At 36.0% G+C, this 12,449-nt stretch overlaps 1 protein-coding gene across 1 annotated transcript; it reads right to left on the bottom strand.

Annotated features, from left to right (window-relative positions):
- Nucleotides 1–1,209: 1,209 nt before the first annotated feature.
- Nucleotides 1,210–5,371, bottom strand: ORP1D (OSBP(oxysterol binding protein)-related protein 1D). Its single transcript, XM_079087840.1, has 8 exons — nt 4,370–5,371; nt 3,416–3,769; nt 3,251–3,335; nt 2,671–3,167; nt 2,409–2,564; nt 2,021–2,329; nt 1,595–1,939; nt 1,210–1,517 (listed from the first exon to the last, which is right to left on the bottom strand). The coding sequence occupies exons 1-8, from the start codon at nt 4,898–4,900 to the stop codon at nt 1,356–1,358; spliced, it is 2,439 nt and encodes an 812-aa protein (XP_078943966.1). The 5' UTR covers nt 4,901–5,371; the 3' UTR covers nt 1,210–1,355.
- Between the last annotated feature and the right edge of the window lie 7,078 nt (nt 5,372–12,449).

The raw sequence follows: 12,449 nt of genomic DNA, 5'->3' as shown, positions 1-12,449 counted from the left end.
TTAATGAGGTTGAAAATGACTTAATAGCCTAAAAAAAAAACTTAGGGTGCGTTTGATTGTAGAAAATTGTTTTTATTTTCTAAGAAATTGTTTTCAGAAAATAAAGTTAGATTTTTTTTATTTTCGGTTTTCAATGAAATTTTTTTAAAACCTATTTGGTTGGAACCGGTGGAGTTTTCATTTTCCATCTTAGAAAATTTGAAAACTCTGGAAAACTATAAAAATCACTTTTCTAATTACATACAATTTGGAAAAAAGAAAATTTTCATTTTCTTAGAAAACTTTGGAAAACCGAACGAACCCGTTTTCAAAATTTTCGTTTTCTTTGGAAAATTTTCTTGGAACACTGTAAAATGTTCCACTACCAAACGCACCCTTAATGTGGTTGGAAAACAATTTTCGAACCAAAAACCGACACCAGTACTGGAACCGATTTAGTCACTATTGATTTGGTTTTCGGTTTTTCATTTTACTTCGACCAGTTCCCCGGTTCTTTCGGTTCGGGCCGGTTCTAGAATTGTGTTCATGCCTATTTGTACCACAACGAGCAACCTTTGTATCTTAAATTCCTAAATTATTGGGCAAAAAATAGCATGTATTAAAAGACTTGTACATGTGCTTTAAACACTTTTGAATTTGGTTATTTTTATTTGGGAAATAGTTTCAGCGGAAATTGCATTAAAAAATCATCACATAATCACATGGTTCTTGCAAACTGTGACAAAGAAGAAGAATGACACACACACCGCAGTTGCATAGTTTTGCTCGGTATGACTACCGAGCCCCAAGCCTTCCCGTCCCAGTGCTTCGGTCGGTCAGTACCTTTCCTCACATTGTGTAGTGTGTACACATTTTACAAAACCGATACCCGAGTATAGGTTGTTTCGGTGAAGAGTGAGCGCTGATTTTTTATTTTTTTTTTGTCACTAATTTTTTTTTTGGAATGACATATATTATGATTAATAATAAAAATTTATTTTTCTTTAAATTAATTATTGTTATTTTAAAAAATTACTGAATATTTAATTATAATTCTATTTTGAGAATTTAGGAAAATTTCATAATCTAATATTTAATATTTAATACTTTTGTAGTTATTATAAAAAATGAGGAAGATTTCAAATTTCAATGAAAATCAAATACTTTGGATTAAATCATACAATCTCGTGTGAAATAATGCAAACAATAAACAATAATACTACTAAGAAGTAAGAATAATATATGATAAAGTGAGATGCGTTTTTTTATTTCTTTTCAGGAAATTATATATACTCACTCAAACAGAGTTGTTTTTAGGAGGGAATGAATTACATGAAAAATAACATCACCTTTTTTTTATGAATATGAATATCATATCATTCATCTTCGGTGGTTATGGTTTGGCCAAATATATCCGGAATTCCATTCCAATCTTTCTTGTCTCTCATCTCCCAGTATCCACCCACGTAATGGAAACAACCATCTTCATCCTTTGAAAACCACCGAGGCCTCCATCCCCTTTCTTGCACTTTTCTTGCCTATTAATTAATATTCAATATTCACACATAAACATAAACATTATTTTTTAATAAACCAAAGTGAGTGCGTTGCTTACCTGTCTTTGTAACTGCTCGAGTCTAAGCTTCTCGGCATTTGCCAGCTCATACTCTCCATTCTCCAAGTGTCGCTGATCTGGCCTAAGCCTGGAGTCGGTAGGAGGCAGCCTCTCTCTCAACCCGGGTGTCACCTCATTTAAAGATATCGCAAACGGTGTCAGATTATACCGCGTCTTGGTGGCAGACTTATCTCTTTCCCACAACAACACGGCTTCACTCATCGGATCATATCCTTTGGGTTTCGTAGTTGGGTCCCCCAACACATAATACATCGCCTCATCCCACTTCCCCATCAACATCGCCACCTTTTCCCCACTTCTATTATCATGCACAAATCCATGAATCTGAAAAATTCAATCATTTATTATAATAGACAGACAGATAGATAGATAGATGAAAGTAGGTTTAGGTTGCTATTTCTATACTTGGTGTGGGTTTCGGTCGATGATGGACTGTTCCTTGAATTTGAGTTTACAGGAGTAATTGCCACTGCCCTTGATACGCATTGTGCCATAGTGATCACAGTATATTTTACCAAGGATGATATTGTAAATAGAGGTGGTGACTTTTGACCATTGAAAGGTTTCACCATCTTCGAATTGTAAAGTCAGGACACCTACTGGATCCAGCTGAATAGATCTCCCCCAAAATTTACCCTTGAGATTGGAATCTGCCCAGAATTTCCACCCTCTGCCCTCGCAGTGACACGCAACTATCATCGGGTGGTGACTCACCTAAACAGGGACAAAATCATATTTATTAAACTTAAAAAAAAAAAAAAAAAAAAATATCACAAACCATTTTTTTTTTTACCTTTTCAGAAAAGAAACGTAGGCCCTTATCAGGATAATCAGCTTCATAAGTCTCTCCCAAAAGAGGGTTGAAGGGTTTGCATTGTCGACCTTCTGTTGATGCATAACCAGAAACAGCAAAAGCTGCAATGCTTAATATTCTCATCAGATCATTCCCCTGACGAATGAACGAATAAGTTTTTTTTTGGTGTGTTAGTTGGATTTCAATAAATATGGAAAAAAATGTGAGAAATGAAATAAACTTTGTTTAAAAGTTACCTGACCTGCTTTCCCCATTCCAAGGCACGGTCAACCAAACAAGAATACTCCAAATCCTCAAAGCATTTCTGTAATGAAGAGAGGGGTTCGTTGAAGTAAACAGGGAGACAAACACCGGAAAGATCCTTTCCGATGTTGTCTTTGATTATGGACCATAAGCCAACAGGTTTCTCTTTTTCTTTTGGTTCTGGTAAGCTTTCTCTTCTTTTGATGTGAGGGTATTGGATCAGACTGATTTCGGTTCCAGCCTCACGTAGTAATAAACGATTAGATGGGAATGTGTCTCTGTCTCTTTCATTTGATATATTATTATTATTATTAATATTATTATTGTCTCTGCTTCGATAAGATGCGCATCTTAAAACATCAGAGGACATGAATTCATTTGTATCAAAGAAGGTTCCGTTTTCTTCATCTGATTCCACGTTTACTCCTCCATATTGGCTTTCGTTGTCGGCATCGGAATCACTTCCACTTCCCTCAGACATGATGGAATAAAAATCTGTTTCATTGCAGTAATTATAAGTTAAATGAACATAACTTTGTAATTCCATTCCATCATCATCATACCAAACAGACCCTTACCACTGAATCTTCTATCTTGCCCACAAGAAGAGTCCCGCTCTTTTGTTTCATCAACCACAGTTGTTTCCAACTCAATTTTCTCAGTCTGCAAATCACACATTTATCCAATCAATGCAAGATTTCGACATGCATCTTTATGAAGGAGAATAAAGAGGGTACCCGTACCTCTAATTGTCTTAATGTGTCCAGGAGAACAATATGTTTAAGTTGAAGAGCCTTCATTTGGTTTTGGAGGGCAGAGAGTTCACCAAGCATAATTGATTCACAATCTTTTATTACTTCCTCTGCTATGCCTTCCTGGGATAATCTTGATCTTAGCTTTTCTGTTGAAATAACCATGTCTTCAGAAGGAGCAAGATCCCCTGTAGACAGTCTAGGGAATTTATCTTTAGCAGCTACAAGGGACTCAATCCATGCACCTCTGTCCTCTCTAGATATGCATCGTAAATGAAGAGTTTTTGTTCCAGAAAATATAGATAGTCTTTTGTCATCTGACTTGCTTGCCCTTACAGAAGAGACCTGTATGTTAAAACTTTAAGTAACACTACAAATTAAGCAAATGCCATCATTTCAACTTGAAGTAAACTAAAAAAATGAGCAGATTAGCTTCATCAGGACTGGTCAACAAGCAGGAGTTGTCATCTTCAATATTGGCCATTTCAAGTACACAACAATAATTGTTGCAGAGGTCAGAACCACTAACTAAATGCCATTTCCCTTTTGGTTAAAAGCTAAAAGGAATCTAAAGGGGTACCATAAATGTCCAAATAACAAAATTCATAAAATGTCACCTAACCATGTTGCCTATGTTCCTGTGCTAGCAATGACATAGCAAAATTCATTAAAACAAGCAATGCTTACATTACCCATCCTACTTCTCCATTCTTTGGAAACCAACAATTGTACTTGGTAAGATGCAGAAAGAACACTAAAATATTTCCAGCATTTGGAACAATTTTGAGATGATTTTTGTTAGTGTGTGGATGGATAGATGTTGGATCGTTATGCAGTGAACTCTATCTTGCTACATTATAGATTAAACTGTTTTTCGCTAGTACTAATATATGGAAGTAAAAGATCTATATGCAATAGCAAATGGTTTGAGATAAAAGTCCAAACCTTCAGATGTATTTCCCCATATGGTTTCCACTGTTTTGCACCAAACCGATTCTGATTGCTGCCGTTACTGCATTTCCTCATATACCTAATTGACTCCTCTCCAATGACCTTAATCCCTTTCTCCCTCCCCGGGCTGAGCAAGATCTTATCTGGTCCATGAGTCTTGTAGTAAGACAACACCCCATCCTCCAACGTAAACCATCTCGATCTCCATCCCTTTCCATAGTTCACCCATTTATACAAGATCCCAGCCACAGCACCACCTCCATTCCCACAAAAAACCATCGATTTCGAGACAGAAGAATCTTTTTCCCTCACTTCAATCTCACTATCCTCCACTTCATGAATCACATTGTCCGATTCAGTGCCAACAGACGAAACCTGCGCCGAAAAACTCGCCGGCCTCACGCTCCTCACGGAACTCTCAAACCCTAACTGACACTCAGACTGCGATCTAACCACCACAGACGACGGAGAATTCGTCCGATCCTTCTCAATCGAGACCGGAGCAATACAGCACAACGGATTCATCTTTTCCCCAACCAAATTTCCGCAAAATCAATGAAATCCAAGGAAATTAACACCGACAGACAGAAGATCTCTAAACGATACCTGTTCGGAGCAAGAAGAGCAATGAGGAGGAACACCGATCGGAACAACTAAAGATTTTGCGATGTCGGAATGACATAGAGTACGGGTGGTACAGTAAAATGTAGATCAGAGAGAAGGCAATAGATAATAGGTATATAGGTAGCAAGCAAGCAGTACAGCGCAATTAAGCTTGCAGACAACGACGATAAAGATGTATGAGTGGAGAGAAGCGATCCATTAATTTCACTGCGTCAGTCGTTGGTTGCAAGTAAAACTAGTGTGTGTTTTTGGGTGTTTGTGCTTGCTGTGAGAGAAAGTGTTTGTGTCAGAGGAAGAGAGAAGAAGAGAGGAGAGGAGGGGGCGTAGGTTAAGCAAGAGGCGCATTAAAGGGTATATAGGTCCATCCATATAAATGCATGGTTTGTAATTCAGTTAGAGGCGTCATGATTGTGCACACATCTAACCTGCGCATGTCCATTGGGTATTTGTATTTGAAGGACACTTCCGGTGTTTTATTTTACTTAGATTTTCAAATATTTTATTGTATAAAGTTATATTAATTTATTAAAATCAGATCAATCAATTGTAATAAAATAGTTTGCATTAATATATTTCGATCAAATCATAAGATGCCTAAAATGAGTAATGTATTTAACAAAATATCATCGTCTAGAATTTTTACCAAAAAAAAAACATAACAAAACAACGTAGTGCGTAAGGGTCAATTGCGAATCGGGAAACATTAAAAGTAGGGCTGTCAAATCGGGTAGTCGTGTCGTGTTTTTGTCTGACACGACAAGATTTTGTGTAACACGAACACGACACGACACGATGTCGTGTTTTTTTTCACTAACACGAAAACGAAACAATTAAAAAACGACAACACGACACGACACGAAAAAGATAATACTACATAACTATTAGTTTCTTTAATTTATATTTAATCACACATAACACGATAAAACCGACAAACACGACAAACACATAATCAATCGTGTCAATTTCGTGTGGATTTGTAAACACGACACGACACGACATCGTGTTTTTTAAACTTGACACGAACACGAATTCGAATTTTGATTTCGTCCCGATTTCGTTTCGTGTCGTGTCATAAATTGACACCCCTAATTAAAAGAATGTTTAGAGAAATTTGAAAGAAAAACATTTTAGTTAGTACACTTAACTTTTTATGATCTGAATATTGTTTATGTTTTCCGTTATGTTTATATTTGATACTTTATGCTTTTAGCCTATTTTCTTTGACAACCAGTGAACGTTTGCTTTAGGCATGAGAACGATTCTAGAATCGGATCGGAACCGAAAGAACCGAGAAACATAGCACTAGGGACTAAAACGATTCTGGTGTCGATTTTCGGTTTCAAAGTCGTTTTTCATCCCCGTTAAGCCATTTTCCAACCCATTAAGTCGTTTTACAATCATGTTAAGTCATTTTTCAACTCCTCTGGAGGGTCAGTTATAATCAAGAATATGGCCTCAAATGTTTGCAAAACTTTTCATAAAGACAAAACTGCAAATTTAGTCTTTGTGGTTTGCAAAAAAATTTGGATATGGTCCAAAAAGTTTTCGACTTACATGAAAGGTCCAAAATCATAACTTTTCTGTGAATTTGGTCCAAATAAATATGAAAAGACTATTCTAGAATCGGATCGAAACCGAAAGAACCGAGAAACATAGCACTAGAGACTAAAACGATTCTGGTGTCGATTTTCGGTTTCAAAGTCGTTTTTCATCCCCGTTAAGTCATTTTCCAACCCATTAAGTCGTTTTACAATCATATTAAGTCATTTTTCAACTCCTCTGGAGGGTCAGTTATAATCAAGAATATGGCCTCAAATGTTTGCAAAACTTTTCATAAAGACAAAACTGTAAATTTAGTCTTTGTGGTTTGCAAAAAATTTTGGATATGGTCCAAAAAGTTTTCGACTTACATGAAAGGTCCAAAATCATAACTTTTCTGTGAATTTGGTCCAAATAAATATGAAAAGACTATTTTGTCCTTATTATTACTTTTTTACATTTTCTTTGTTTATTTTAATTGTTTTAATGTTTAAAAAAAACCGAGCATGTCCAGTTGACCACACAACACCCACCCCATCTCTCTCTCTCTCTCTCTCTCTCTCTCTCTCATCAAAAAGACTTTCATGATCAATTCATCTTCATAGCTATCACCTTCCTTTCCCGTCAAGATGCCCTACAACAGTCGTCGACCCTTCTCGTCGGTAAGTTTCTTACCGCACTGCCTCCATTCCTCCTCTTCTTCTCGAGCCAATGGTTTTACGTTTTGGAGCTTGAAGCCTACCATCTAAACCGAAACCTCGATAAATTCGACAGCATTGAATCCGACAGCTTGAAACGTGTTAACTTGTGACAGTCTGCTAATCTTTTCCCCTCAGCCGTCGAAATCTTCTAGGATTCCATTTTAGATTTGATTTTGTGTTTTCTGATAATTTCTAGGTTACCTTGGAATTTTGATTTTCAATTTCTACAATTCGTGTTCGTTATTATGTGGGTGGGTGTAGATTTTCTGGTGAAGAGATTTTATGGGATCCATTCATTATGTCAAAGATTTTATGAGTTTCAATTTCTACAATTTGTGTTCAATTTCAACAATCCGTGTTCATTAATGAGGAATTGGGAGTTTTCTTTATGCATATTACTTATGAAGAACATAGGGTTGAATTTTATAAACATTGGAATCACCCACTTCATGATGCATATTCTGAAAACCCATGAGCTTTTATGCGTTTTTATTGGGTGGAATCCATGAATGTGGTGTGTAGATGTAAGCATGATTGAATCGATTGGTGTTAAACTGAGTTGAGTTTTTATGGGATTAAATTGATGAATGCAAAACCGATGGATTGAAGCTTTTAAGGTAAGTTTTTGTTGGTTTTTTGACAACTCAATTTGTTTGAAGGAAACGTAAAACCGACGTCCCTAAAACATTTGGAGATTGATTTTTAATATGTAATGGTGGGTGTTTTTTGATCCAGTTGTAGGTTAGAGGTGGCAGTCCTCGTTGGGTCTTTTTTATTTTGTTTGGGTTTTCCGACGAAGAAATGGGGAAGGAGGAATAGTGGGCTGCAATGAAGCTCACACTCAATCTTCTAGTGGATTTGTGTTTGTTGTAGGTTTTAAAGAAGAAGAAAATGAGGAGAGAGAGAGAGAGAGAGAGAGAGAGAGAGAGAGAGAGAGAAAGAGAGATGGAGAGAGAGGGGAGAAGGAGAGGGAGAGAGAGATAGATAAAGAGAAAGAAAGTAAGTAAGAAAGAAAGAAAGAAAGAGAGAGAGAGAGAGAGACGATATGGTGGGGTGTATATATTTTTTATTTTTTTTATTTTGTAGTTATAAAAACATTATAAATGGTAAAAATAATGTAAAAAAGAAATTAAAATGGCAAAACCGTCATTTCAGGTTTTCCAAGGACCAAAACCACGGGAATCTTCTAATTTTGGGACCAAAACCACGGAAAAGTTTTGATTTTGGACCTTCCATGCAAGTCGAAAACTTTCTGGACCCTATCCAAAGTTTTTTACAAACCACAAGGACCAAGTTTGCAGTTTTGTCTTTCATAAACATTTTATTTCGGAATTTTTGTAAGAAAAGTTATATTCTTTTTAAGGCTGTGTCTGGCGCGCCACAGCTAGCTGATAAGCTAGCTTATTTTTCGAGCTTTTTTATGTTGTCGTGTTTGGTAAGCCAAAAAGTAGCTTATAAGCTAGCTTTTTGAAAAGCTACTTAGACTAGCTTTTTAGGAGTTTTTTTAAAATTTTCCAAATACACCCCCTTAATTAATTATAGAAACACATACTCATACATGTCCTTTTATGTAATTATATATATTTCAGCTAGTTTTACCAAACATTATTTTTTATCAGCTAGCTTTTCATCTATCATCTAGCTTTTTATTTAACAGCTAACTTTTCAGCTATCAGCTAGCTTTTCCGCTAACAGCTAGCTTTTCAGCTAGTATGCCAAACATAGCCTAAAACTCTTCGATTTAATTTTGGCATGTTTAGTGTTGTTGAGATCGGTATTTAGATCCCTTTACCTTGCATGGTCTTGTGTTGAAGTCTAGGACTAAGAAAACAACATCTTTTTATCGCGTTTTTGCCTTAAAACCCCTAGAACTGAAGAGCTTCACGTTTGAATGTTCTTGGTCCATGAATTTTGATTTTGAACTGATTTTTATGGTTAAAACACAACGCACGTCATGTGTTATAAGTTTGGTTCGGTGAGGTTGTTTAAAACAAGAAATGAACCTCGGTTTTGAGTTATGTGTGTGTTTGGTGCGCGTTTGTTGTGTGTGAACCTAAGTAAAGTTATTAGTATGGATGTAGGTGTTCGGAAAGGGAGAGGTTTGCTTATCTTACGAATGTAGCGCTATTAAAACTCTGTTTGTTGGAATCAGGTAAGTATTCTCACATTGTTACTTATATCATATGTTGTATTTGAGTTGTTGGTAACTATTGGAAAGTGTATCCAAAGTCATTAAGTATTAGTGATATTTCTAATAATAGTAGGGTCCTTTTAGGCAGCTCTCAAAACTCTAATTAAGTATAATCAATAAAGGAGGAATTGGTTTATTAATTATTATGGTTTAATAATTAATTAGAAACTAATTGAAAAATAATTTATGAATTAATTAATAGTTTAATTAATTGAAGGGTTAAATATCAATTAATCAATAGTTGATTAATCATGAATATTCCAAAACTTGTGGAAAAGGGGGTTAGACGAAAATTGAAAAGGTAACGAAGCTCCCAAAATATACAAAAAAGACCATTGTTTTCTTTTTAGTACACAAAATATCATTAAAGTATATTTTTTGTACACAAAATACCAACGAAGTACACAGGTGTTCAAATAAAACCTTGTGGTAACCGGTTACCTCAGGTAAACGGAAAAATGACTTAAAATGGTAACGAAGTTTCCAAAATGTTCAAAAAATATCATTGTTTTTTTAGTACAAAAAATACCATTTAAGTGTACAATTTGTACACAAAATACCAACGAATTACACATTTTACTACAAAAAATACCGTTGAAGTTTTCAAAATGTTAAGAAAAAAATACCATTGTCGTTTATTCAGAGCACATTCTGTTAACTTCGTTGTTTCCGGATTATGTAGAACACGGCCATCGGAGATCATTCACCGTCGTACCAATTCACACTAGTTGTGCACTCTTTGTGTAACGTCCCGATTTTCAACCTAAATTTTTTCATTTTTATAAAACAACATTTCATTCATTTGTGACAAATACCAATGTTTTACAAAGGTAATATATCTTATTTCAGGGTATATGCGGAAACAGGTTGTCAATGTGTGTGCACAGTCGTGCTTCGCCCTTCTTAGTATCTGATGGAGTACCTGAAAACATTCAATATCAATTGGGTAAGCGTTAGGCTCAGTGATTTCCCCTAATATACCATATACCACAATACACATATATGTATACAAATAATGACCGTATTTTATACTTACGACCTACACGTCATTTCGTCTTCAACATGAGTCTACGTATACTTACGCCCTTCATGTCATTTCGTAACACGGGTCTATGTGTACATACGACCTACACGTCATTTCATTAACATGTAGGCCTATAGGCTCCCGACCTCTTTTTCGTTCTGCCATCATCCCCTAACTAATTCGCAATAACTTATAAGCATATCAACAATCACGCACATAGATACTACATATTCAGCTCTACAAGCATATAGAAAACTATACTATGGGCTCTACACTACTGGTTCCTATATCCTAACATACACGCATATATATTGAGATATATAATATAGTGAGATGAACTCACCTAGACAGTTACTTCGAAGATTAACAGTTATCCGGATTATCCCACTAACGAGCAACGAGCCTAATGAGTATTAACCTATAATACTATAACTTATTAGATCCTAAGGAAATTCGGTAATGTAGGCTAGACCTATCACTAATCCTGATGAATACTGATAGACCTATCAAATAAGGATCAGCCAGCCAGGACTGTTGGGATGCAGGATCATTTTGGCATATAGCTTTTATGAAATCCAACAACCAATCCAACCTGACCATTTTAGACACCTCTCCCGTAATTAGACCAGTCATTATTTTGACTTGGAATTACTGATAAATCTTATTTATAGGTCCATAATAATAACTTATGACTATAAATATAAGTTACATTGAAATCGAAAGAGTGTAGCTTAGCTTACATATGTTTTAGCGAAAACCAGGAAATTACGCGAACATAATCCCGATCTGAAAGGTCTTATTTGACGAGCTCCTAAAGTTCCAAAGTCTTTATTACAATACCCTATAAGTTGGGATGAAACCCAATCTCGAAAGCTAGAGAGATTTGAGAGAGAATGAATGGAAATAGGTGAGGAAAAGCAAGAAAATCGAAGGGTATTTATACCCCTCAGAGGTGCTCACCGCGCAGGTCTTGAAGGCGTGTCACGCGCTCAGGCCTGGTTGGCTCCACTTGTTGTTTACCACGTGTCGCGTGTTCGTTCGTCCGCATCCTATCCTTCTAGAAGGTGTCACATGTCATCTTTTTGTTGCGCCATGTGTAGCAACCGTGTGGTGCCACATCATCGCGTCTCTTATAGGAGTAGGAAGTTGACCATGCCACATGTCGCCTCTGGGGAGCACCACATCATCAACGTGTGTCGTGCACCATGCGCACGAATTTCTAGATTTTCAAAATGGCATAACTTCTTCATACAAGCTCTGTTTTCGACGTTATTTATATTAACAAAAATATATCAACGAGATCTACAACTTTCATTTAAATCCCAACAACTAATTCTCAATCTATCAAAATTTTATATTTTTGATAGCCTTAGATTGTTTAGAGATCGATGAAGAATGTGTAACTCTGTTGGATTAGGTGTCTAAGCCCATAACTATAATTGGTATGTACTTGAATTGATAGCAGCACAGTCCTTTTGGGTTGCCCTCAACCTAGCAACTGGACAAGGAAATTATGAAAGGAGAGATATTAATTTATAAGATTAATAAATTAATATATATATAAATGATTTATTAATATGTTAATGGATTAATATATTAATTAAAAATCATTATGTTTAATTAATTGTTAGCCAGAAATTAATCAGAATTGATTTTGGGGTTAAAAGAATTAATTATAAAGTGTAGGGACTAGTTTGCAATTAACTGATAGTTGAATGGAAGGATCCAGAACTCCCTTGGAAGGGGGTAGACGAAAACCCTAAGGGAAACCCTAGAGAATTCGTCCAAAGGGTCCAAGATAAGGCCTTGGGTCTTGCTTAGGCCCTAAGCAAAGGATAACTAGGGTTTTCCCTAAACCCTAGTTCCCTCAACTATTTAAGGAGCCTCCTGGCTCACATTTTAGTGTACTGATTCTTTGGAAGAATACCTTGGCCGAAATTGCATACTCCCTCTCCTCTCTCTTCTTCTACTTTCCTTCTTGCTAGTCATTGGGTG

This window comes from Lactuca virosa, chromosome 4 (assembly GCF_052849685.1).
Source record: "Lactuca virosa cultivar CGN04683 chromosome 4, Lactuca_virosa_CGN04683_v6, whole genome shotgun sequence".
Taxonomy (NCBI): Eukaryota; Viridiplantae; Streptophyta; class Magnoliopsida; order Asterales; family Asteraceae; genus Lactuca; species Lactuca virosa.
This window is presented reverse-complemented; position numbering and strand designations above follow the sequence as displayed.

Excerpts from the sequence above, each read along its gene's own strand:
- ORP1D (XM_079087840.1), bottom strand. The coding sequence starts at position 4,900 with ATGAATCCGTTGTGCTGTATTGCTCCGGTCTCGATTGAGAAGGATCGG. Across the intron at positions 3,336-3,415 it reads ACACATTAAGACAATTAGAG|ACTGAGAAAATTGAGTTGGA; the intron begins GTACGGGTACCC and ends TGTGATTTGCAG. Across the intron at positions 3,168-3,250 it reads GCAAGATAGAAGATTCAGTG|ATTTTTATTCCATCATGTCT; the intron begins GTAAGGGTCTGT and ends GCAATGAAACAG.